At 34.7% G+C, this 22493-nt stretch overlaps 2 protein-coding genes across 2 annotated transcripts in view; one reads left to right on the plus strand and one right to left on the minus strand.

Annotated features, from left to right (window-relative positions):
• The window catches only part of FMRFaR (FMRFamide Receptor), a 44029-nt gene extending 22535 nt beyond the window's left edge, over window positions 1-21494 (plus strand). The window contains 3 exon segments of the mRNA XM_065313380.1: window positions 17951-18672; window positions 18675-19607; window positions 19680-21494. Of these exon segments, the coding sequence (XP_065169452.1) occupies window positions 18186-18672; window positions 18675-19607; window positions 19680-19693 (1434 nt within the window). The 5' untranslated portion in view covers window positions 17951-18185 and the 3' untranslated portion in view covers window positions 19694-21494.
• Window positions 6493-9388, minus strand: LOC135801042 (UDP-glycosyltransferase UGT5-like). The gene is given in 5 exon segments (XM_065314406.1): window positions 6493-7039; window positions 7098-7320; window positions 7387-7890; window positions 7892-8221; window positions 9250-9388. Coding segments are annotated over 5 exon segments (1581 nt in total). The 5' UTR covers window positions 9265-9388; the 3' UTR covers window positions 6493-6530.
• Window positions 21495-22493: the final 999 nt, after the last annotated feature.

The following is a 22493-nucleotide window of genomic DNA, read 5'->3' on the forward strand; positions in this document are numbered from 1 at the left end:
GTGAACTTGGAACTAAGAACTAAGAAATTTACTTATTGAAATAAATGGGGTTGAATATTCACTCAGGGCGCGACTGCGACGTGCTGCTGTAGAGACGTAAGTTATTTAGTTATTGTTTGCTTTTGCTGTGCAAACTTCAAGTGCTTCTTGGAATGCGAATGTGAATGCAACTGCGATGTGCATTGTTTCATTATCTTTTGTTGCTTCTACTTGCGGAGTCCTTTAGCATTTAAGCTTAAATGCGCATAAAACTTCTTAGAGAAGTCTTTTGAAGTCAGATTTCTTGGAAATACGCAATATAACGGCTAATTAATGGTTAATTCTATGATTTAAACATGTTTTGAGAATTTTGAAATTTAGAACGTCAGCAAATTATGTTCTATTGAATGTAAAGAGGTTTAAGAAGTTGCCTATAGTAAAATAATTGTAATTTTGTGTTTTGACAGCGAAAACACGTATTTTCTACTTCTCAGAAGTGTTTTATAAAAAGATTTTATTAAAATATGCAATATTATTACTAATTATTGTTTAAAAATGACATTTTAGCAACTTTGAAGCTTAAAACATCAAGAAATTACTTTACATTAAGCGTAAAGAGGTAAAAAAGGTTGCCTATAGTAAAATTATTATACTTTTGGTATTAATCACCTAAACTTATGTTTTTATCTCTCAGAAGTTTTTTGAATCAAATTTTCTTGAAAAAAACTCGTAATTATGATGAATTATTGCTTAAAAATGATTTTTGACAGCTTTTGAGCATCTAACCTGCCTAAATCATGTTTTATTAAGTGTAAACATGTATAATGTGTTGCCTATACTAAATCTATTCTACTCTTCTATTTTGAAACCCCTAAAACATGTGTTTTCTACTTCTCAGAAGTGTTTTATAAAAAGATTTTTGAAAAATATGCAATATTATTACTAATTATTGTTTAAAAATGATATTTTAGCAACTTTGAAGCTTAAAACATCGAGAAATTACTTTACATTAAGCGTAAAGAGGTAAAAAGGTTGCCTATAGTAAAATTATTATTATTCTTGGTATTATTAACCTAAACTTATGTTTTTTATCTCTCAGAAGTTTTTTGAATCAAATTTTCTTGAAAAAACGCGTAATTATGACGAATTATTGCTTTAAAATGATTTTTGACAGCTTTTGAGCATCTATCCTGCCCAAATCATGTTACATTATCTGTGAACATGTAAAATGGGTTGCCTATACTAAACCTATTGTACTCTTCTATTTTGAAACCCCTAAAACAGGTGTTTTCTATTGTGTCACTTTGAATTCCACACTTTCGGGCTTTAAAATATGGTGATTCAGGTGATTCCATACTTACACGCTCGGCATACTAACGATATTACTTTGCAGTCATTCCGCCGGCGTCAATATTAGCCGCCTCTCGGTTTACGCCGGTTTCGTGCGGCGCTCAAGTTGCGCCCGGGCCACGAGGCATCATCTCCGGATGATGATGACGGCGCAACCAGTAGTGGGACATTATCGTTAGAGGATCAAGGATCACCGGCGCGTATCCTCGGAACGCGCCAGTTATTATGTTACCGCCGAGTGGCTTCTCCATCTTGCCTCTAACCGGAAGACACGATATTCCGAAACCGAAATATTATCAGTAAAAAAAACGGTGAAAGTTAGGAAATGTAGGTTGGGTAACTATTTTTTATGGATATAGAAAAAGTTTAGGGAGGATTACATCATAAAGTATAAATTTTTAGTTTTTGGGGAAAATTTTTACTTTAAATCCGGTCCTGTACACTTAAAATAAAATTAATACGGTCCTGGATAATTTAAATATTATACAAACACATTGTATATATTTTTTGTAGAAAACAGAAAGAAAATTTGATTTTTTTAGTTTTTTACGGTTTTTTTGAGGAATATAAAATGGCCGCTGGTGATTTAACGCAGGCAGATGTTGGCGGGTCGTCCATCTTCCCGAAATAATTTATTTCGATGACCGGTCGACTCGCGCCGGGTGCATCGGATGATTGTTCGGAAGAAAGCAAACCGAAAGTGAAAGCCGTCTCACAATGGTCGAAATAACAGAAATATAATATGGAGAACAAAAGGTTTTCGTAATACGGGCGTAGAAATATGAAAAGACCACAAAAAAATCAAAAGAACAAAGAATAACACAAAGAAAAACCATTTACACTCCTCTCACACAAAAAAACTTTTAACTTGCGCCATCTATGTGCATATGTTCACACTATGAATTTTCCATAACTAAACTTTTATTCTTTCACATGATTAAATTTCCATACTTGACACTTTGATCAAATAAGCCTAGCGTATTTGATTTGTCAGATTTTGTTCGTTATCGACGCCATTGTTCGCCTCCGCTGGCGGTGACAGCAATCCACTTTATTCGACAAATTCAACGCGCTGTTCAATTCTCGTAGATTATTCTATATCTGTATATGTATGTGTGTATGGAGCGCCATCTGTATGTGTTTGCTCCGGCGTGTGCTTTGTATGACAATGTGACCCGCCTGAGCCGCATTCCGAAAGTGAATCTCGAGATTCAAGATTGAGATATGTATCTGTATGTACTTCCGGAAAGCGGATATTCAAGTAGGCAAAGATGTGATACGCGGAAATAAAATTAGGCAAACAAAGAAATGACAATACATGGGATACAACGAGTGTATTATGGGATATATACAGTGTGTTTATAGCATTTATTAAATTTTTTACAATAAATATAATTTAACAAATAAAAAATTATAAAAATGCGAAAAATTGCTTATAAAATTGATTAATTAGTAGTTTACCGGTTTTTATTTTTTAACTTCCGGTTTTCCGGTTTCCGGATTCTTGTCAGTTGTTGTCCTGGTCAGCAAAACTAATAAAACTCACAACATATCTAGATTATAACGTTTTTATTGGTGTTGGTTAGCGCATGGGTTTGTTTTCCGCTTTCGCTCAATAGCCAGCGCAGTAAATGAGCAAACATTAACGAACGTCTAGATTGGAATGCTTCCTCGAATCGCGGACGACGCCAACGACACGATTGGGAAATCTAATTTCATCCCTCTTCGAACACCCCGAGCATAAACACCAAACGCACAAAATTTCGAAACAGATCGTGAAATCTGCTCAAACATTTATATTTTCACATTTACATATAAATAATATTTCATATCCGGTTTTCCGGTTTTCCGGTTTTTGAATTATTGCAGTTTCAAATATTTCTCAATGATTTAATGGTGTTAATATTAATCTTGGTGTTATTGTCGTAGTAATTAACGACTTCCGGTTGATATTACGAAACGGAAAACAATAGACAACAATAAATCTATATGGAACGTGTCCTGTGCGCCGATATTGATATTAAAAGAAATTCGACTTGAGAGAAACCCGCACGTAATCCGAAACGTAATTGGAAACGAATGTGCTCGCGCTAAAAATAGACGGCTACGAAAGACCGTTGTGATTTCCGGCTTGTTCCGCGCGCGCTTTTTCCATCCCCCGGCGGAGGGATAACACCTGCATAAATCTGCGCCTGCCAGTGTTACGGCACGCACTAAGAAAGGCTAAAAATTCACTCTTTTTAGAATATATACAATGTGTCCAAAGTCACATCTAAATGAAACACACTGTATATTTATCTTAAAGGTTATTACAATCCTATTCTAAGAAAGGATTTGTTGCGGAGAAGTCCTGGAAACTTGATTACTTTTAACTGTTACAATAGTAGCTATAAAGTTCACTTCCGGTTTGTAAAATTGTAAAAAAAATTAAATTTTTCTTTGCATTGTATTCGTCTAATTATGATAAAATTTTGCATCTCTTGCAGTTTTAGTATAATTATTTTAATTCCACTTCCGGTTTGTTAAAAAGATTTAATCAAATTCGCGTAGATTTAAACCCGGCGTTATCTTTTTACTACGCGCTGAGTCTGTAGGCGCTGTTATCTAGTTTATGCATCCCGGCTAAAGTTTAACAAACCGGAAGTTTACTGCAATGTCGAGAATTATACTTCCGCGCGCGGCGCCGCATGGATGTGCAATCTGTTCGCTGGTTGCAAACATTTTCGTCGTGACTCAAGTTGCTCGAACCGGAAAACCAGAAAACGGCACATATTGTTGCGCATACTTTTAACTAGTTCCGGTCTACAAATTATCCTCTTGGTCCTGCTACTGCTGTTGCTGCGTAAAAGCGGTTATTACACAAGTTAAAAATTAAAAACGCTCTCTTTGAAGCTGTCAGATGTCGAAAAGTTTTATCGTTTACATCGTGTACAATAGATACAATGACTTTGAGAAACTTTCCAAGTAGAATACTTTATCACCAAAGTTTTTTTTCTGAGGAGTGGCCCGGAGCGACGTTGCTGTGAGCGCGCCAAGGTCATCAAGGACGAGATGGAGCTTTGCGTGGGAGTTCGTGTTTTGTCGTGCGGACGAAATCGCGAATACTGCGCCGATAAGACTCGTGACGTAAACGCTCGAAGCGTGGCAGACATGACTAAATTTATAAAATGTGTTTTAAGTGAAATGAAAATTTTATTAAAATAATAAACATACAGTATATTTCGAGGTTAGAATACGGGGAATACGTGATATAAATTGGAATGTTTAGGGTAATATATGGTAATTTCACAATATGTCAACAGTATCAGAGATGCAATGTCCGATAATAATATATTAATTGATTATGCATACGTACATACAGCAGGAATGTTTGCATAACATGATTTGTCTTTGCCAATAATAAACTAGCGCCCTCTGGTGGCAAGTAGCACAAGGCAACATAAAATTTAATTTTACAACTTGGGTTAGTAAAAATTTACTATATGCAACCTTTCATACTCATAAAAAGTAAAATATGTACCAATATGTGTTACACCAACGCCCTCTGGTGTTAAATTTCACAAGTAAAATTAACGTATCTATTTTACAGGTTGTGTTAACATATTTTTATAATTTACTATATGCAACCCTTTATACACAATCGAAACGAAATATTTTATTTAAATATTTTGATTATTTCAATATTTTGTTATTTAATAGTTGGTTTACGAGAACTATTCAAAGAGTCCTCGTCGGCAATCCTGCGACACGGTCATTGTCTTTGGAAACCGGAGTGAATGCTTGTCTGAAGCACACAGCAGCAAACCGAAACCCAACATAACCAAACGCGTTAACTGGAACGCACGTCCCTTGCAGAATTCCATGTCCTTCAGGAGTATTCCCCACAATTGAATAGTTGGGAAACCAACCGGAAACCGCGTTTAGTTTAGTTTACATGTATTTGCAAAGCTTAATTAATGCATACTTTGATTAAAACACCAAATTTTCACGCTAAAAACTCAAGAAAACTAAACGTTTATGTTTTTGTTTTTTTATTTTGAGGTTAGAATCGTTGTACGCCTGGGTAGATCCAATGTATAGACCCGTCTGGTCTTGGAGTAATTAGTGAATTAGATGTATGCGCTGATTAAAAGGCTTTCGTCGTCTTGCCGCCGTCCCTCAATCCACTTTTCGTCATCTCACTCCAATACGCTAAGATCGGTGTCATAGTCACTTCTTGCGCTGTGCGTTTTGTTCGCCTCCTCCGCCGGGGAGTTGCTACGTGGTGTCCTTGTCCTTGTTGGCTGCACGCCGGAAAATAAGCAGGGTCTTGTTGCGTGGCTTGGCACGCAGCGTCTAATCAGCGTCTCTCTGTGGTTATTCGCTGGGTTTTCGTCGAGTCGTCAACATCTAATGGTATTATCAGGAGTCTTATTTTAGACTGAATTAGTAAGACGAAAATTTCCGGTTTTCCAGAATTAGAAGAAAATATCTGTTTAAACGTAAATTATAGTTTTTAACTTTTTGCGTGTTTTCCGGTTTTTAACACCCTGTATATAAAGTTTTAGAGAATTTTAACACACACTGTGTCTCAACGCGTTCTTATGGTCAGAAATCTGATATGGTTGAATTTAGGAAGGAACATTTCCGGTTTTCCGGTTTTACAAAATCAATTCAGAACCATAGATTACACATTTTAAAACATTTTTGTCTGTTTTCCGGTTTTGAACACCCTGTATATAATGTTTTTATAACATTCGACATTCTTTCCGGATGACGTTCAATCTCTCCTCTTTTTCTCTCTCTCGACGTTGTGTTGTGAGCCGTGACTGACACAATGTTTTTTCACACTTATATAGTTTTCCTCTTTCCGGTTTATCGCCGCGCGTTGAGGATCAAGCTCGCCCCCGTAGGAATGTGTCGATATCCAGTTTCGTCCCGCGGCGTCCACGCTTTTCACGGCTGGACGGTAATAAACTATCCGGAAAGCACACAGCAAGGGTTCAGGGTCGAAGGGCACGTGTGAAACGTGTGAAACCAACTAGCTGTGAACGAAAAAGGTGGCGCTGCTATCACTCCTCCTCTACCGCCCACTGTACAAGCGGTCATCGCGTACTCCTCGGGGGGTTAATAAATTTTTATCTCAAGCGCAGCACGAAGATGAGAATTTGATGGAGAGTGAAATTTTACAAGTAAAAAGTTTATTTTACAAATTATTTAAATTAGGATTTCTTTAGTTTTTTAGATTTATCACATCCGGTTAATTTTCTAAGTCCTTTTAAGAGCAATTTAATTATACCAACAAAAACTGCTAGCAGTAAAAGTAAAATTACTCCTAGGAAAACAAAAACGTCAAAATAATAATATTGGTATAATGGAATAGTTGGGCCTTTTAAATGTTGAGCTCCTTTGTGTCTAAGTACATATTCCGTCCACCAGATGGCTCTCTCCAAAGGCGTCATAGGTTGGTCTTGGATTTGATCAGCAAGTCGTTTGACATTATCCCTGTAAATTTTGTTTTCCATGACTTCCAAGATGGCTGCCTTAAAATCTTCAACTGTTAATTTATGTGGATTCAACATAACCCCAATTTGTTTAGATTTCACTCTTGCAGCATTAGCTTCTTGATCACCCATGAAGGGTAAGACTACCATTGGTACATGGGAGTACAAAGCTTCTTCCAAGGATTGAATTCCTCCTTGAGTAATGAAAAGTTTGACATTTGGATGTCCTAAAAGTTAATTTATAGGTTAGGTTATGTGAAGTTGTAAATTTGAGGTTATATTTACTTAAAACATCTTGTTGTGGTGCCCATTTTGTAATTTTGACATTTTTTGGTTTTCCTGGCAGAGTATCATCTTCAAACTTCCATAAAATTTTATAAGGAAGCTCAGAAAGGGTTTTTAAAAGGGTTTCACGTAATTCTAAAGACAATTCTTTACTTTTTACATTACTACCTAAACTAAAGTAGATAACACCATCTTTACCAGAGTCTAGGAAGTCTTTCAAATCCTAAAAACAAATAAAATCATTTAAAAACATCATAACCTCAAAATTATAACATAACCTTAAAATTACCTTTGGTAAAGGTTTAGGTTTCTTCATATGAACCCCTCCAGCTAGATTAATAGTACTTGGAGTGTGAGGTCTCGTCGCTGAAAACAATGGATTCGCATTGACAAATAACATGTCTGATTCTTTCATCAATTCGAAAACATCCGGAACATCTTCACCAAATACCTCTCTAGTCAATTCATTCAATTTCTCCATATTTCTTGTTTGTGATAGTTGCATAACCACTTCAAATAAGAACACAGCAGTCCTCTCAAATAAATTCATATTCTCTTGAAACGGTAGTATCGAAATAGGATACATCACCGTGTGTGTTGGGTTGCCCATGATTTGATGCGACGCTGAGAATGCGTCAATAGACATAACAGAAATCAACGGACAGTTATACTTATGTTTGAAAGCCATATGCATACTGGGAAATGCTTCAGCCAGAATCAAATCAAAATGTTCTGATTTATTATGAATCAATTCTTGCATCTGTGGTAAATTCATTTGGAATAATGCAATGTTATTCATCAAGGTCCATCATGCGATTGGTGAGGAATAGCTTGAACATTGATTCTTTTATGGAGGCGTTGATCATTTCCTTCGTGGGGATGTATGTTTCGCTCACGTTGATTTCTTTGAAGTTTGGGAGTTGTTCACCGGTGGGATCGGTTGTTACCACGACCATGTCATGCCCGCGAAGGGCTAATTCACGCCATATTTGTTGGTAGAACATTTGGTGGGAGTAGGAGGCTATGGGGATGATGGCGAGGATTCTTGCACTTTCCACATTTTGTAGTAGTAGTAAGGAGAGTAGAAAACTTAGTAGAAACCCTTTTAATGGTGGCATGTTGAACTAATAAACAAAAACTAAGTTTAGTATTACATAAATTGCGGTTTTATAAAGTATTGATAAGAAAGATAAGATTATGCCGTGTAATGATGATGTATTGGTTATTGTTTGTGTTGTTTTTGATGATTATTGAGTAATAATTATAGAAATTGTGCTTTATCATGGAATTTTCTTATTACGAGAGTGGTAGGCAACCAATATAGCAATATAACCATGTTTTTCTTCTTTAAACGTAAAATGAAACAATATGGAGAGTAAATTGTGCTATTTTCAGACAAGGAATCAATATATTTAAGGGTTTCTTTTGTTTTCAGTTAACAAACAAACAATTCAACGTAGATAAAATGTTTTTTTATATTGTTTCTTTCTTTTAAAGCCAATGTTTCAAACTATTTTTAGTTTTAGGTGTTTCCTATGCCAAAAATGAAAATATACTGAGTGTATATAGCTAATTTTATTAAAAATGTAAATTTTAAGTGCAATACCGGTATTTCGGTATTTCGGTTAACCGGTATTTTTTAAATTAAAATTGTGGTATACAGGTATATATCGGAAGTAATTTTATATTGAAAAATCTTTATATTTGAAATAAAATATATCGGTATACCGATATTGATACCGGTATTTTACATTACTGTGAGCACAGTGTATATTTTAGTAGTCGTGTAGACAAATGCATAGCTTAGTCATGTGACCTCCTGCGGTGGCAAGAAAAATGCCCTAGATTCGAACACCCACACGGATACTTATCCTATGTGGTATAATATAGTTGCAAGCTCCATGCGCTGGTTACAACTATATATGCTATACTATATAGTCTTGTGTTTTGGGCAGAAGAGGCAGGAGACAAGAGACAAGTCGTAAATCCGACAGATTTATAACTACCGGACATTTCGCGTCTTACTTGTCTACTACACTAGAGACAAAACACTTTATACCATATTTTTCACACAAAATAACCACAATATTATTTAACCCACTTTATTTTTTACTATTCCGAATCATAATTATAATTGTAAACTAAAACTTACCTTAAATTTCCACATAATTTGTTTTTTCACTAATTTTTAAACAAAAAAACACAATGTTTACCCACAAAAACGAAAAATAAATTAACCTCTGACAACTAATACTTCTCCTCACATACTGACCTCAATTCCAGAGTCAAATTATAATTGTGAGATAATCAATTGCTTTAAATATCTCGTTACATGAGAAAATCACCTTGAACATTTAAATTCATTGTTCTATATCTCTGACGAAGGCCACACGCCTAAAATTTATTCAAATTCCTTTGTTTATTTAAAAAATATTGTATAAGTGTTTGTACAACAAATAGAAATTAATAATACTTTTAGAATCCAAATATTTAACGAAATTAACAATGGTCCACGTAGAAATTTCGATATTTCGAAAATATTACGCGCAGAATTTTATTAAAACTCGACGCGCGATAATTGGACACCGCCCGGGAGCAGAATTTCGATTTCAATTAACCGCTAACACGTTCCGTGCGAAATAATTTAATATCGAGAGTTTGATAATAATTGATATTTGTTGCCGCGGCACTATCTATATTTTATTTCAGTGCTTACGGATCTAATCAAGCGTATAAAATCAAAATCATGGATTAATTGAATGTTTTCGAAGAATCTAATGAATTATTTCTGGTTGAATGCAAACATTTGTTACACTTGTTAATTAATTAAATAATTATTCATGCGAGTGAATTATTTCACTCAATAGTTGTTACAAGGGTCGTTATCGAGGTAGCCTGTCAGGTGCATGTTTAATTTTGATGAAAGGTGCCAATGGAAACAATGCCGAAAGCTATTTTCAATCAAAACCCGCGGAATTTACAAACAACATCAATTACAGCACTATTTGAAGATAAAAATGTCAATATTTTAGTTTTTCACAAAACCGGAAAACCGGAAAATATAAAATATATAAAAAATTAATTATTATGCTTTAAATTTATAAAATATCTTTGAAAATTATTTTTTTGTGAGACCGGAAAACCGGAAAAATAACAATAAACACTTTAAAATACTTTAAATGTAAATATTTGAATTATTTTTGTTTGAAATCAAAAAAAAATCATAAAAATTTAATTTTTTCAAACCGGAAAACAGGAAACAATTAAGAAATCACTATATAACGATTAAAAATAACACTTTTAGAAATATTGTTGTTTCACAGAGTGACTTAATGTGACTTGATGGCTTTTCATCGCTTGCCAATTCCATTTATATCCCATCATTGCCGACAGGCCGCGTAAAAACCGGTATTATATCGTGTTATAACGATCTCGCGCGCTGATGATGATGACGATGGAAATAAACTCTGTGTCGACGCAATAAACACTCGATTTTGATGCGAATGCTTGAATATTTTCATCGATCATATCAATCCATTGCATGCACTTCAATCATTTTGCAAATCCGCGCGACATAAAACATTTTTATTGGTTATTAAAGCGCCAACGAGCAGAAAATATACACATTAGTAAATGGCGCCATCTAGTGGCCACATATATAAGCATAGAATGTAAAAAATAAAGAAAAGTCTTTGTGATGAGTTAACGTTTGATTTGATTTGATTTTAAGGTTCATTGAGCTATAAACTCATCAATTTCTTTACACAAGGCAAGCAGAGAGCAGAAATTGCTCCTTGAGAAGACCGGAAAACTTAAACTTCCGGCCCGGCGTCGGGCGGCGTTCGCCTTGGACGATAATAACACTGAAAATTCTAAAAACGCAATAAACTCGACGAAATTATCCGCTTTATATGCAACCTGCGTTGCGCATCGCATGAATACTAAACGCATAATCGTCTTCCTTTAGTTGTTTAGTCTTTACTCCTTACACATTACGTTTTTTATGTTTGTCTTATTGTCTTATACGCTAAGTGTGTTTAGTCAACACAAGTCAAGTCAAGACGCGAAATGAAGAAACGGCGGAAAACGAAAATGTAAATTTAACAAGAGTTCCCGAATGGTCTCGGTGACAGCCGGAAATGAAACGATATATTAAACGCCGAAAATAAAAATACATTTCAAGCTATTCGTAGAACAATGAAAATAAAAATAAAAACTAATAAATTACGAAATTTGACGTTTTGAATAATTTGCGTAATCATCATTATCGTTTAGTTATGTAAATCGGTCAAATGTGTATAATTTCGGCGGGTAGAAGCGTGGGTTTAGTTTAAATCTGGCAAACTAGCGGAAAACCGGAAATTATTAGTGTTAGGTGACCTAAAAAGTCGCTGGCAAGAAACATACAGTGTATAAAACCTATTTATAATATACGAGTAGGTTATTTTTAGATTTTAGATTTCGTGTATGTATGGTTGCATATATTTTCATAATTATTATGTTTTGCTGTTTATTATTTAGTGTAATAACGTTGTGAAGATGTAGGATGGCATGACACGTGCCGGCAATTTATAATAAATCGTTGTTTACCAGTTTTGGCAAACGACGACGACCCTAGGCTGGAAATAATTCCAGCTAGGGATGAACAGAGGAATAAACATCGTGACATCTTGGTTGCATACATATTCATACGTATTCATAACGTGTATAATTATTTCTGTTTAATCTGGATACATTTTAAGTCAAATAAAATGAAATAAAATAAAAAAAAAACAAAAAATAAACAAAAATTTATCAAACAAATATTTTTAAGGTTATGTTGATGATCTAATTCTTTTTAGAGAAAATATTCTTTATATCAAAGTTTGATTACTTTCTGGTTATAAATCCTAACGAGATATTCACGGTCGTAACCATCAATTAAATCTTACGAAATTTTCTGTTTTTTTTTTTGCTTTTTTCCTTCTGTTTTTTCATTACACTGTGTCCCCTTTTTGTGCGGCTGTAAATCCTTAAAGCTTAATTTGTTTCCACTCTAATTTACTTTTCCTCGGCATCGTCGCCGAGATAATCTCGCCTCGGCCGCGTCCATTTCTTATATCACACACTTTGTGCTGTCTTGTCGTGTTTGTCCTGCTTTTTATTTTATCCCCGGCTGGCTTTACGTTTATTTTATTACATATTTTACAGCCGACCCAACTGCCTACGCGACGATATGAACGTAGAATACACATTGCGATACAAAGATAGATGTCATACAATATAATAGTCATTTTATGGATCTCGAGGTGGTGCTAGACATGATACTGGACTTAGAGGACAAGGTTTAAGGGTTTAAGCTTTTTAAGAGTTAGGTCAAATCGTATAATGTTGAATTTATTTCTTCCTGCGTGTTAACTCACACCTTACAATTGTAATTTCGTTTTTGTGGGGCTTTTGTTCTTGTTTTCGGTGATTGTGTTGTAATTAAATTAATTTCAATATACAATACAATACAATACGCTTCTAATGGTCCTTTAGGTCTATAGATGTACTGGTATAGGAAATCAATTGAATTCTATACCTACTTGTGTGTATGGTCCACTTGTCCACTTGACAGTTTAGAGTTTAGATTTGTACAATAGACGCGAAACAATACGTTCTATCGGCGAATATCGGCTATATCGAGGGCACTAAATCGAAACAAATGAACAATAACGACTTTACTACCGACATTGATAACATCGGTCAGATTAAGCTTGGATTTACGTTGAAACATGCAACAATACAAATGTTCCGCACTCTAAAATGTAAAAATACATTAGTGTAAAGTTGAGGTTATGAAATATTACACATTTGAGGTTAGGTTACTTGTTTGTCCGAATATGTTTACCCAAGGAATTGGAATTGATTACAGATTGTGTCTACGCAGATAATTGCGCATGTGTGTTTGTTTACTGGGTTGCCTACGTTAGATTATACAGGGTGATACATTAAATATTTAGTGTTTGTATTTATTTCGTTTATTTTTAAGCTCTAATTGTGTAGTACTTTGATTATGTGAGTAGAATTAGTTTAGCGTGTAAATGACATCGTGAGAATGTGCGATGTGTCCCGAGTAATTACTCAGGTACAAACAGGTATATTTAGGGCATTCGGAGAATACGATTTTGCGGATAACAACTAACGCAACATCCATCCAATTCTAATTGCAACGTGTGTTCTCGTAGTTGCGTAATTATTCCGTTTACCATTTTGTACAATCGTAGTACGAGAACAATCGTGTCACTACTAGCGCCACACGTGTGCAGCGCGTTAACTATAAACTATAATCTACACAATGTAACCTCAAAAACCTCTAAAAGCACAATAACTGTGTGTGATTTTATCAAAACTAACCTTGAATAAAATCAAAGTCAAAATCATTTTTAGTTAAATGGGAATAATAATGTTGATTATTATTCTTATATTTCATATACAAGTTTAATATTTCCAACAGTAATTTATTCCTTTTATAACACTCAATTTACGTCTACTTGTCTTCTTTTTCTTTTCATTTTCTAAACTTTTTTTTTCTGACTTTGTTAACTTTTTTCGTTCTTATTTCTATAGCTTTGATTACCTTATTATTTCTTTTTCTTATGAAATCATTTTTATTGTAATTTAAAATATTTTTTACCTTGAAATAATATTATTTTAATGATTAAAATTTTAGTCCTGCGCAGAGAATCCATAAATAAAAAGTAATTATTTATGTCGTTGCGCTTGATTAATACTGCGCTCGCATCAGGCTTCATCAGCATCTCTCCAAGGAGATTCATTATTTTTCATCGAGGAGAAAATAACGACGCGAAAAGTAATACATATTATTCAAACAAACCAAACAGAACAAAATATAGAAACGCATTCATTAATTTTACAAATGTTGAAAACAAAAAAAAATATTTAAATGATTAGTATCAAAACAAAAAAATATAAAAAATGGAATAATAGGATATTAAGTATTAAGTGTTTGACTTTCGACGCATGAAATTTCTATGCTGTTGTGTTGGACTGTAGGCAAATGCGCAGACGCAAGCTCCACCCCGTGACTAAAACTCGTGACTAAAGCACTTAGTGTCTCAAAACCGTGAAAAAACTGACGCTTTAAAGGTGGAAGTAGAAAAATTAAATAAAAGTTTAAAATTTATAAAATTGTTTACAAGTTAATTTCTTGTCAAATTACTACCTAAAACTTTATCTCTTGATTCTGTTCTCATTTACATTCTCTGGTAATGAAACTTTTGCTAAAGTCAAGAGTAGTTTATATCAATCCGTACAATTGTGCACCAAAGAGATAAACTTGTGAAACCTGTACGAATGTGAATCAAAGGTTTAACACTTTAACACTTAACTTAATCCCAAAATTTCCATTTTAACTTTTCGCCTGTTATACCTATATATTAGAATACTTAACACTTTACTCATCAAATACCTTAAATGTCAAATTTGTAAAATGAGAAGCGTTTGAGCACAATTATCAAATATCTTCTGCTTTGACACAAAATAAATTTAAATTAAAAATTCCAGAGAAATTCTTTAATTAATTAATTACTTCGTGTAAAGAAAGATAACAAAATATTTTCAGAAATGTAAAAATAACTAGAACGTACTTGTAATTATATAATAAATAGTCCTGAGAAAGAGTCGCACCAGAAGGAGCAATCTGTTGTGAATCGGTGTATTTACGACTCTCGGCCAGCTATCATTAAACATTAGTGCGTGGCGTGGGCGTGGGCGCCGGTTGGGCAACGAGAATAACCGGAAAGCAAAGAATAGTCTATCATGACTCTGCAGAACGAAATAAGCGTGAAGGACGAAAAGGACTCGGGGTATAAATAAAAGCACGTCGATGTTTTTTTTCATTTCAGCACCTTTTTTTTTCTGCAAGCTAAAAAAGACAATAATTGTCTACGGATGAAAAGTTAACAGACAAGTTAAAAATTATTATCATCAGTTATATATTTTTATAATTATTTGTTTCAGTATTAATTATTTAATAGTATATTAATCGTCGTTAAACATCCGATTGTTTAAACGCTTGCTACGCTCACTTTTAATCAATCTCGTGAATAAAACTCTTGTTTAGCCCCTTGATACTTTATATACTTTAATTTATTTTTAGGTTATTATGAGTCGTAGTTAAGTTTATATTAAAACCTTAAACTTTTGTGGCGAAAGTTAATTTTTATAAAATTTATATAAACTTTTTAATTTCAGTTATAGTTTTATTGTGTTGTTATTATCAACTCGGTTAGGTAGTGTGGAAAACGTAGAAAATTGCATTTTCCACCCTGCTCCTTTTCTGCAACCAAGGATACACGTCGTATCGAAATAGTTCCGTTATTGCCGCGGCAAAATTAAGCAATAAAGGCTCTTAAAAGGCCAGAGTAAAATTTCAAGCAAACGATCTATATACACATACAAAATGCAATATAATAGAATATTCTTGCCCGCTTAAGTATTTCATAATTAAATTATGCTACACAACTCTTTAATGCAAATTTCTATATAAAATTTTTACGTTTAAAGCTTAAATTTAACCAATAACAAAACATAAATAACAAAATTTGTAGGAAAATACAAAGCACGTAAAGTCACGCATTTTCACGCGATCAACACGCAGCACACGCAATCCCGTATTATTTAACAAGCAGCCATTACCGCTTTTAGCATTCGACCGCTTCTCCCCCAATGAACCGCGCAATACGTAAGTCGGGGAAATTCTCATTTCCACCCCAAAGTCTGTCTCTCAACTGTGAGAGCTAAGACGACGGTGTTGCGGTGTAGGGCTGCGTACAAAACGTACTCGAAACGCTACAAATTCCATCGGAGGTTAATTCTATTCTTGTCGGTGTTAATTCCTGTTACGTGTTACTACGCTACATTTGTTTCGAATTGAAATTTGCATATTAACAAGTAATATTCATCTTATAAGTACACGAAATTTGATATGATCATATAAATTATGTCTCACGTCATGGAAATTATCTTGAAATATTCTCAGAGCTATAAAATTAATGACTTAATCACTTTTATAATTGTTTAATTCCATTTTACAACATGTTATATAATTATTTATGTTTTTAATTTGAGATTTTTTGCCTTTTAGTGTATGTATTGTGTTTTGTGGGTTGCATATAATATAATCCACACAGTTGACACAAAATGACACTAACTGAATGACAAGTAATCAACCAGCGCCATCTACTTCCTTTTCTTTCACTTTTTGTCACTTCCAACTTTTATACTTGAAAATCCAAATTTCTTGACGTTTTAAAAGATAAGTGTTTAAACTTTAAAGAGACTGACAAGATAAATCCAAGTTAAGGAACATATTAGATGCGAGTGCACACAGATGAGAATAACAAAGTGCACTTGTGTTGTTTGACATGCAATACGCCAGTTTAAATTCGATTTCTGAACGATCCGCACGCCTTGTGGACTTTGTATTGTCCTGGGAGTGCTTCAGTGAACTCCAGTGCCGGAAATCAACTGCTTCGCATTTATTATGCGGATGGAAACTGACCACATAACCACAACTCTAGAACTTGCACTAAATTATAGTTAACTTTTACTTTAGCTTTACTTAGCGAGTTTACTTATCGGTTAATTTAGTTTAACTTGTTGCGGGTTTAACACTCAACAAGTTTTAAGAAAAAATTATTTTACTGAAAAGTTTTAGAGAATTAAGTTGAGGTAATTTTAGTTTGTGAATTGTTACCATTTCCCAGCGTGGAATGTGTGTGGAAATGTGAGAAATGACAGCGAATTCCAAACACTAGTCAAATGATAAAGCTAACCTCGTCCAACGCAGGAAGAATTACACAGCGAAAATGGAGATGAAGAAGGTAGACTGATATGATTTACGATGTCGTCGGATGAAATACTGAATTCCGAATGCTGAAACACATTTTCGGACATTATTCATCCAACCGACAACAGAACACTTATTGTCTCATTGTTAAACATATCCAGAATATACAGAGTGTTCACATTCATAATCAAATTTATTGATTTTTAAAATTATGCCTGTGTGGAACATTAAAAGATTAAACGCTGAATATCATAAAACATTTTGACGTTTTTATGAGTACATTGTGTCTGGTGTTGGAATTAGGTGCCAGCTGAAAATGATAAAGAGTTAATTAAAGCGTAAACTGTGACGCAAAACGAAAAGCTATGTAAAACACCCAGCAGTTTGTAATCAAGCAAATTAGATGATAACAGTGGGGGAGACAATATTTTTGTAGAAAGAAATATATGAAAACATTTTTCGGTTTTACTTTTTTCGGAGGAAAGTAAAGTGTGCTTACAAACAACAAATATTTACATTCGATTTGGATTGAAACGTCGAACACGCTGCGCTACTTGTTATATACTTTTGATAGGCTATTGAAGGGATAAAAAGTTTTGGGGAAAGTTAAATCAAGTTGAAGGAAAGTTAAAAAAGTTTTGGGGAAAATCTTCACGACCGAAACAAACAATAAAAATATTTTTTAATAATTATATAAAAAAATAAAATTGGGATTGATTTTGTGAATTTTTAGTATAATACCGGTATTTATAGGTAATACCGGTATTTTTTTCGGTATTACCGGTATTTTTTAAATCAAAATATTGGTACACCGGTATATATCAAAAACATATGTATTGAAAAATACCGGTATTTGAAAACCAAAAATACCGGTATACCGATATCAAAACCGGTATTTCACCTCCTAATTTTAATTTTTTTTGCAAAAAGAAATTTTTCATGTCACTTGTCACCATCGAGTAGCAATATTTTACGTGAGACCCCCCCAGCTTAACACAATTTTGTTTTTCTGTTGCAGATGGAATGCTAATGAAGAGCCCCGTGGACTCCGGTCACACTTTCAAAAAAAGTGACAAAATGCCAGCGCCACCCTCAACTCCGGTGTCATTCATCACTCAACCCTCTCCACAACCGATCAGCCGCAGACACAACATAAACATTTACAATGGCTTCCCTTCATCAGGTCTTTACCTATACAAAGACCAAACGTAAAATATTCTACGTCTACAACTAAACAAAACTTTAAAAACAAAATGGATCTCTTCAACAATACAACATCGGTGTTCCTCACCGATGATTTCTCCATCGGGGACAACGTATTCGACACCTACGAACGCAACAGCAGTATCTGCAGAGACTCCGAAACCCAAACCACAGAACTTTACCGGTTTATAACCAATGGTATCCTGTTGAACCTGATTGGGATACTAGGAATCCTCGGGAATGTCATCTCGATGATCATCCTATCCAGACCTCAGATGAGGTCGAGTATAAACTACATCCTGATAGGTCTAGCAAGAGTGGACACTGTGTTGATCATCACCAGTATCCTCTTGTTTGGTATCCCAGGGATCTACCCTTATACCAGTCTAATGTTTACGTACTTTTACAATGTGTATCCACATATAGTTCCGGTGGTGTACCCACTAGCAACAGCTGTTCAAACAGCTTCCGTGTACTTGACCCTGATGGTCTCCCTGGATCGATTCGTAGCAGTGTGTCATCCGTTGAAGTCAAGGTCATTTGTACTTACGGAAGGGCTAGAATCTACGTCGTTTGTATCACAGTGTTTTCCGTGTTGTACAACGTGCCCAGATTATGGGAGGCAACCATTATAGCTGAATGGGACAAGGAGTTCAACACGACGATATATTGTGCGCGACCTACACCTCTCCGGATCAACGAAACTTATCTCGCCGTGTACATTCATTGGTGTTATTTGATTTTTATCTACTTGATCCCGTTCTTCAGCCTGGCGGTGCTCAACATTGCTATTTATAATCAGGTCCGGAAGGCGAACAAAGAGCGTGCGAGACTCTCGAGACTACAGCGGCGTGAAATCGGGCTCGCGACGATGTTAATGTGTGTGGTCCTCGTGTTTTTCGCGTGTAATGTCCTCCCGCTTGTAATCAACATAATCGAATCGTTTCAGATTAGAATCGATGCGGATCTGCTGGATAGAATGATCAAGACCAGTAATTTGTTGGTCACGATCAATTCCAGTATCAATTTTATAATCTATGTGATTTTTGGTGAGAAGTTCAAGCGGTTGTTCCTGATGCTGTTCTGCAGCCATGGATTGTTTGGTATTTCGGGAAGGGACTCGCCAGATGGCGCTACGCATGATGACAGTTTCATGTCGAATGGCGACCGGACCAGTATCAGGTTACACCGGCAGAATACAACGATGAGTCGGAACGGGGTTTGTGTGGTGAGGGTGAATGGGACAAGTGTAAGGGATACTTCCGGGAGGCGGATTCGTGCACCTAGTCCGGGTCCATGTGTGTATTATCCCGGAAGAGATAGGGATAGTAGAGATACCAGAGGAAATCAGAAAGAGTTTAGTAGTGCATTTACTACTCAAACGTCGCTAGGGGTTGGGAATGCTACTAATGGGCATAATGGCGATTGGAGTCCTGATGGACACTCGAATGGGCATCATCATGGGCTTAATGGTTGTGAACATAATGTCCCCAATGATGATGAGCATGGATTTTAATTTATTTTTAATTTTTTTATAATTTAAGGACCAAGAATATGACTAGTCAGAGGATATTTTCTATGAATGTTGAAGATAAAAGTAATTTATTTTATTTTTTGGGACCCGAGCAGAGAAAAAGGTAGACAACCCAACTGACACAGCGTGAGTAATGAGAAAAGTTTATTTTAATTTCCTCGCGCGCAAAAGTATTGCTTTCTTTTCGGTAGATTCATTTCACATTCAGCGTACTTGTAGAGCTCGTAGAGTCTAAAGTGTATACGATTACAATTTGCAATTAAAACTTGCGCACATTCTGCGGAAGCTGAAACCAAATTAATGAATTAAAACACCTAACCAACAACTTGAAACAAAAAAAATCACAGAAAAAAACGCAAAAGAAAAATAATTGCAATTAAATAGTTTTCTATAACTTGTAACATCTGTAACCATACTTAGACGCAAGATAAAAAAGTTGCCTAACTTTTCTTTGATAGCTGACAGCTGTCAAAACGAATAAAATCAGTGTAAATATTTAAAACTTACTGAATCGCTAAACAAACAGGGTAAAACTATCAGACAGACGAGTTATAAATGAAAATACTATAAATAAGTGAACGTTAATAGTTAATCATCACTGACAGCGCACATAATCAAGTTCGAAACACGTGCTTTGTTGTCATATTTCAATCTTGTCATGGTTGTCTCGTTGTCGAAAATTAATTATTCGTCGCAATCAAACACCCCGCAAAACCCCCAGCACTGAACTCTAACCTATAATAACCTATAATCCAAGCGCACGCAGTCGTGAATCAAGAGTTTAAAACAATAATCGCTTTACAAAGCCAGCCGAGTCTCGCAAGTGGAAATTATAATCCCGAAACACAAGTCTATACAGTCTAGTTTCTAGCAACTATGCGTTACCATACACTTTGTGCTTCATTATTTCATTATTTCGCGTTTCATAAATTACGTTCGGGGCTCGCTTTGTTTGCTCTCCGGTCGTCTATTGAGATTAAAATTTGTTTAAGCCTCAAATGGGACAATCCGCAACAAATAAACCTTAATGCAGATCATACACATTATAAAATCGATATTATCTCTGTGTAGAATACTATACTTTATCCACAACATCAAAGAAATATGTGTATTTGTGGTGTGTTATGAATATAAATTTGTATAAATAAATATTTTCAAATATTTGTACTTAAAACATGGAATCAATGTTTACATCTACTCGACTTGGGGAAATCGAAGCGCTCTATCTTCAGAAAATCATTCTTATCGTAATTCGTAATGCATAAGCTCATTACACAACGTAATACTGCGTTTTATCATGATGATGTAATTTATTACAACTGCGTTATTAGGGAAAATCAATAATTCGCATGGAAAATATTTCAAAGTAATTGGATAAATATCATGGCATTAAAAATAAATTTCCGGGAATTATCCTGCATTAATATTTATAATGAAATTCGTCAAAATGCTCGGAATTATAAAATAAATGAATATTTTTAATATTGTGATAATTGTGTTGGAAACCAAGCGAAAAGCGTTAAATTTTCAAATTTTATTTAGTATTTAATATAATCACGCTCAATTTTTTGTAAAATTATTTATTTGCAGACATTTGTAGTTCCTATAATTAAAATATGAGTAAAAACATTGTAAATATTACATGAAACATGTTAAAAACATCAAATGTGACTACTTTTAATAATGTACTACTAAATAATTGAAATTATCATGTATAGATAAGTATTATTAAGCTGAGAGTGGATCGCGAGCAGAAAATATTGTTAAACAAGATGAGACGATTGAATCTGAAGAGTTGAGGTAATAAATTATATATTAAATAATATTTTAATGCGTTTTTAAATTTCGTTTAATTTTAGGTCTGATTTTCAGTGCGTTCCTGTGTTTATCAATAGTTAATTATTGTGTATTTACTAATTGGCAGACATGAGCTGCATCGCAACCCTCAATAATCAAACAACAAAGGTAGGCAACTGTAGTTACAGCGGCGCGATAGTTTCGGGCGGCGAGGGTTGCGGTGATAAGCAATTCACCGATAAATTGGCGGCGCCTGTGTAAATATGCATGTATTAATAATACCGTACCGGGGGGAATGCCTATGACATGTGCAAATGGGGCGGACATTGTGTTCATCAGAACCGTGCGCCCTTTGCGCGTCTCACAAAGCACGAATTTAATTATCTTCCAATCACACCAATCATTAACTCACATAATATTAAACTACAATATTTATTATTTTATTTTTTGAATGGTTTTTGAGTAGAAATGACAGAAAAATTTTATTTTCTGCATATTTTGGAATTTTTATAGTTGAATGTTGACTTGAATCGATAATATTTGCATTCGACGCGTAGCTATTTATCACACGATGCGCAGACATGCAGAGGCGTGGAAAAAATCACTTTGGATAAGCAAAAAAGGCAAAGAAAAAACGCAAAAAAAGACAAACGGGCACAATTCGTAAAAGCCGGAGATATTCTCACCCTCCGCACTCCTCACTTTTCACATAATATAGGTTATGACCTTTCTTTTTACGTATGCTAAAGAAAACCAATGGGAAAATTTACGTTTAGACTTTATTTATGCAAATACCACAAAAAATAAATAAAATACATTTAGCTATCCACACGATTCGATTCTTTGTTCCTATTTATAGATGATGCGAAATTGATGCGCGCATGCAACGCGCTGACGTTTGCTGGCGGCAAAAACGCAAAAATATGAAACTGGAACTTCTACCAGTAGGAGTATTGTGGATTCGAGCAGACATTGTTCAGCTGCGCACGGGCGATGGCAATATCGACACGAATTCGCAAATGTGCCC

The sequence above is a fragment of the Atheta coriaria genome, unplaced genomic scaffold, assembly GCF_025399875.1.
Source record: "Atheta coriaria isolate IRGN ID8LTWV9N9 unplaced genomic scaffold, Caltech_Dcor_3.1 hic_scaffold_10_pilon, whole genome shotgun sequence".
Taxonomy (NCBI): Eukaryota; Metazoa; Arthropoda; class Insecta; order Coleoptera; family Staphylinidae; genus Dalotia; species Dalotia coriaria.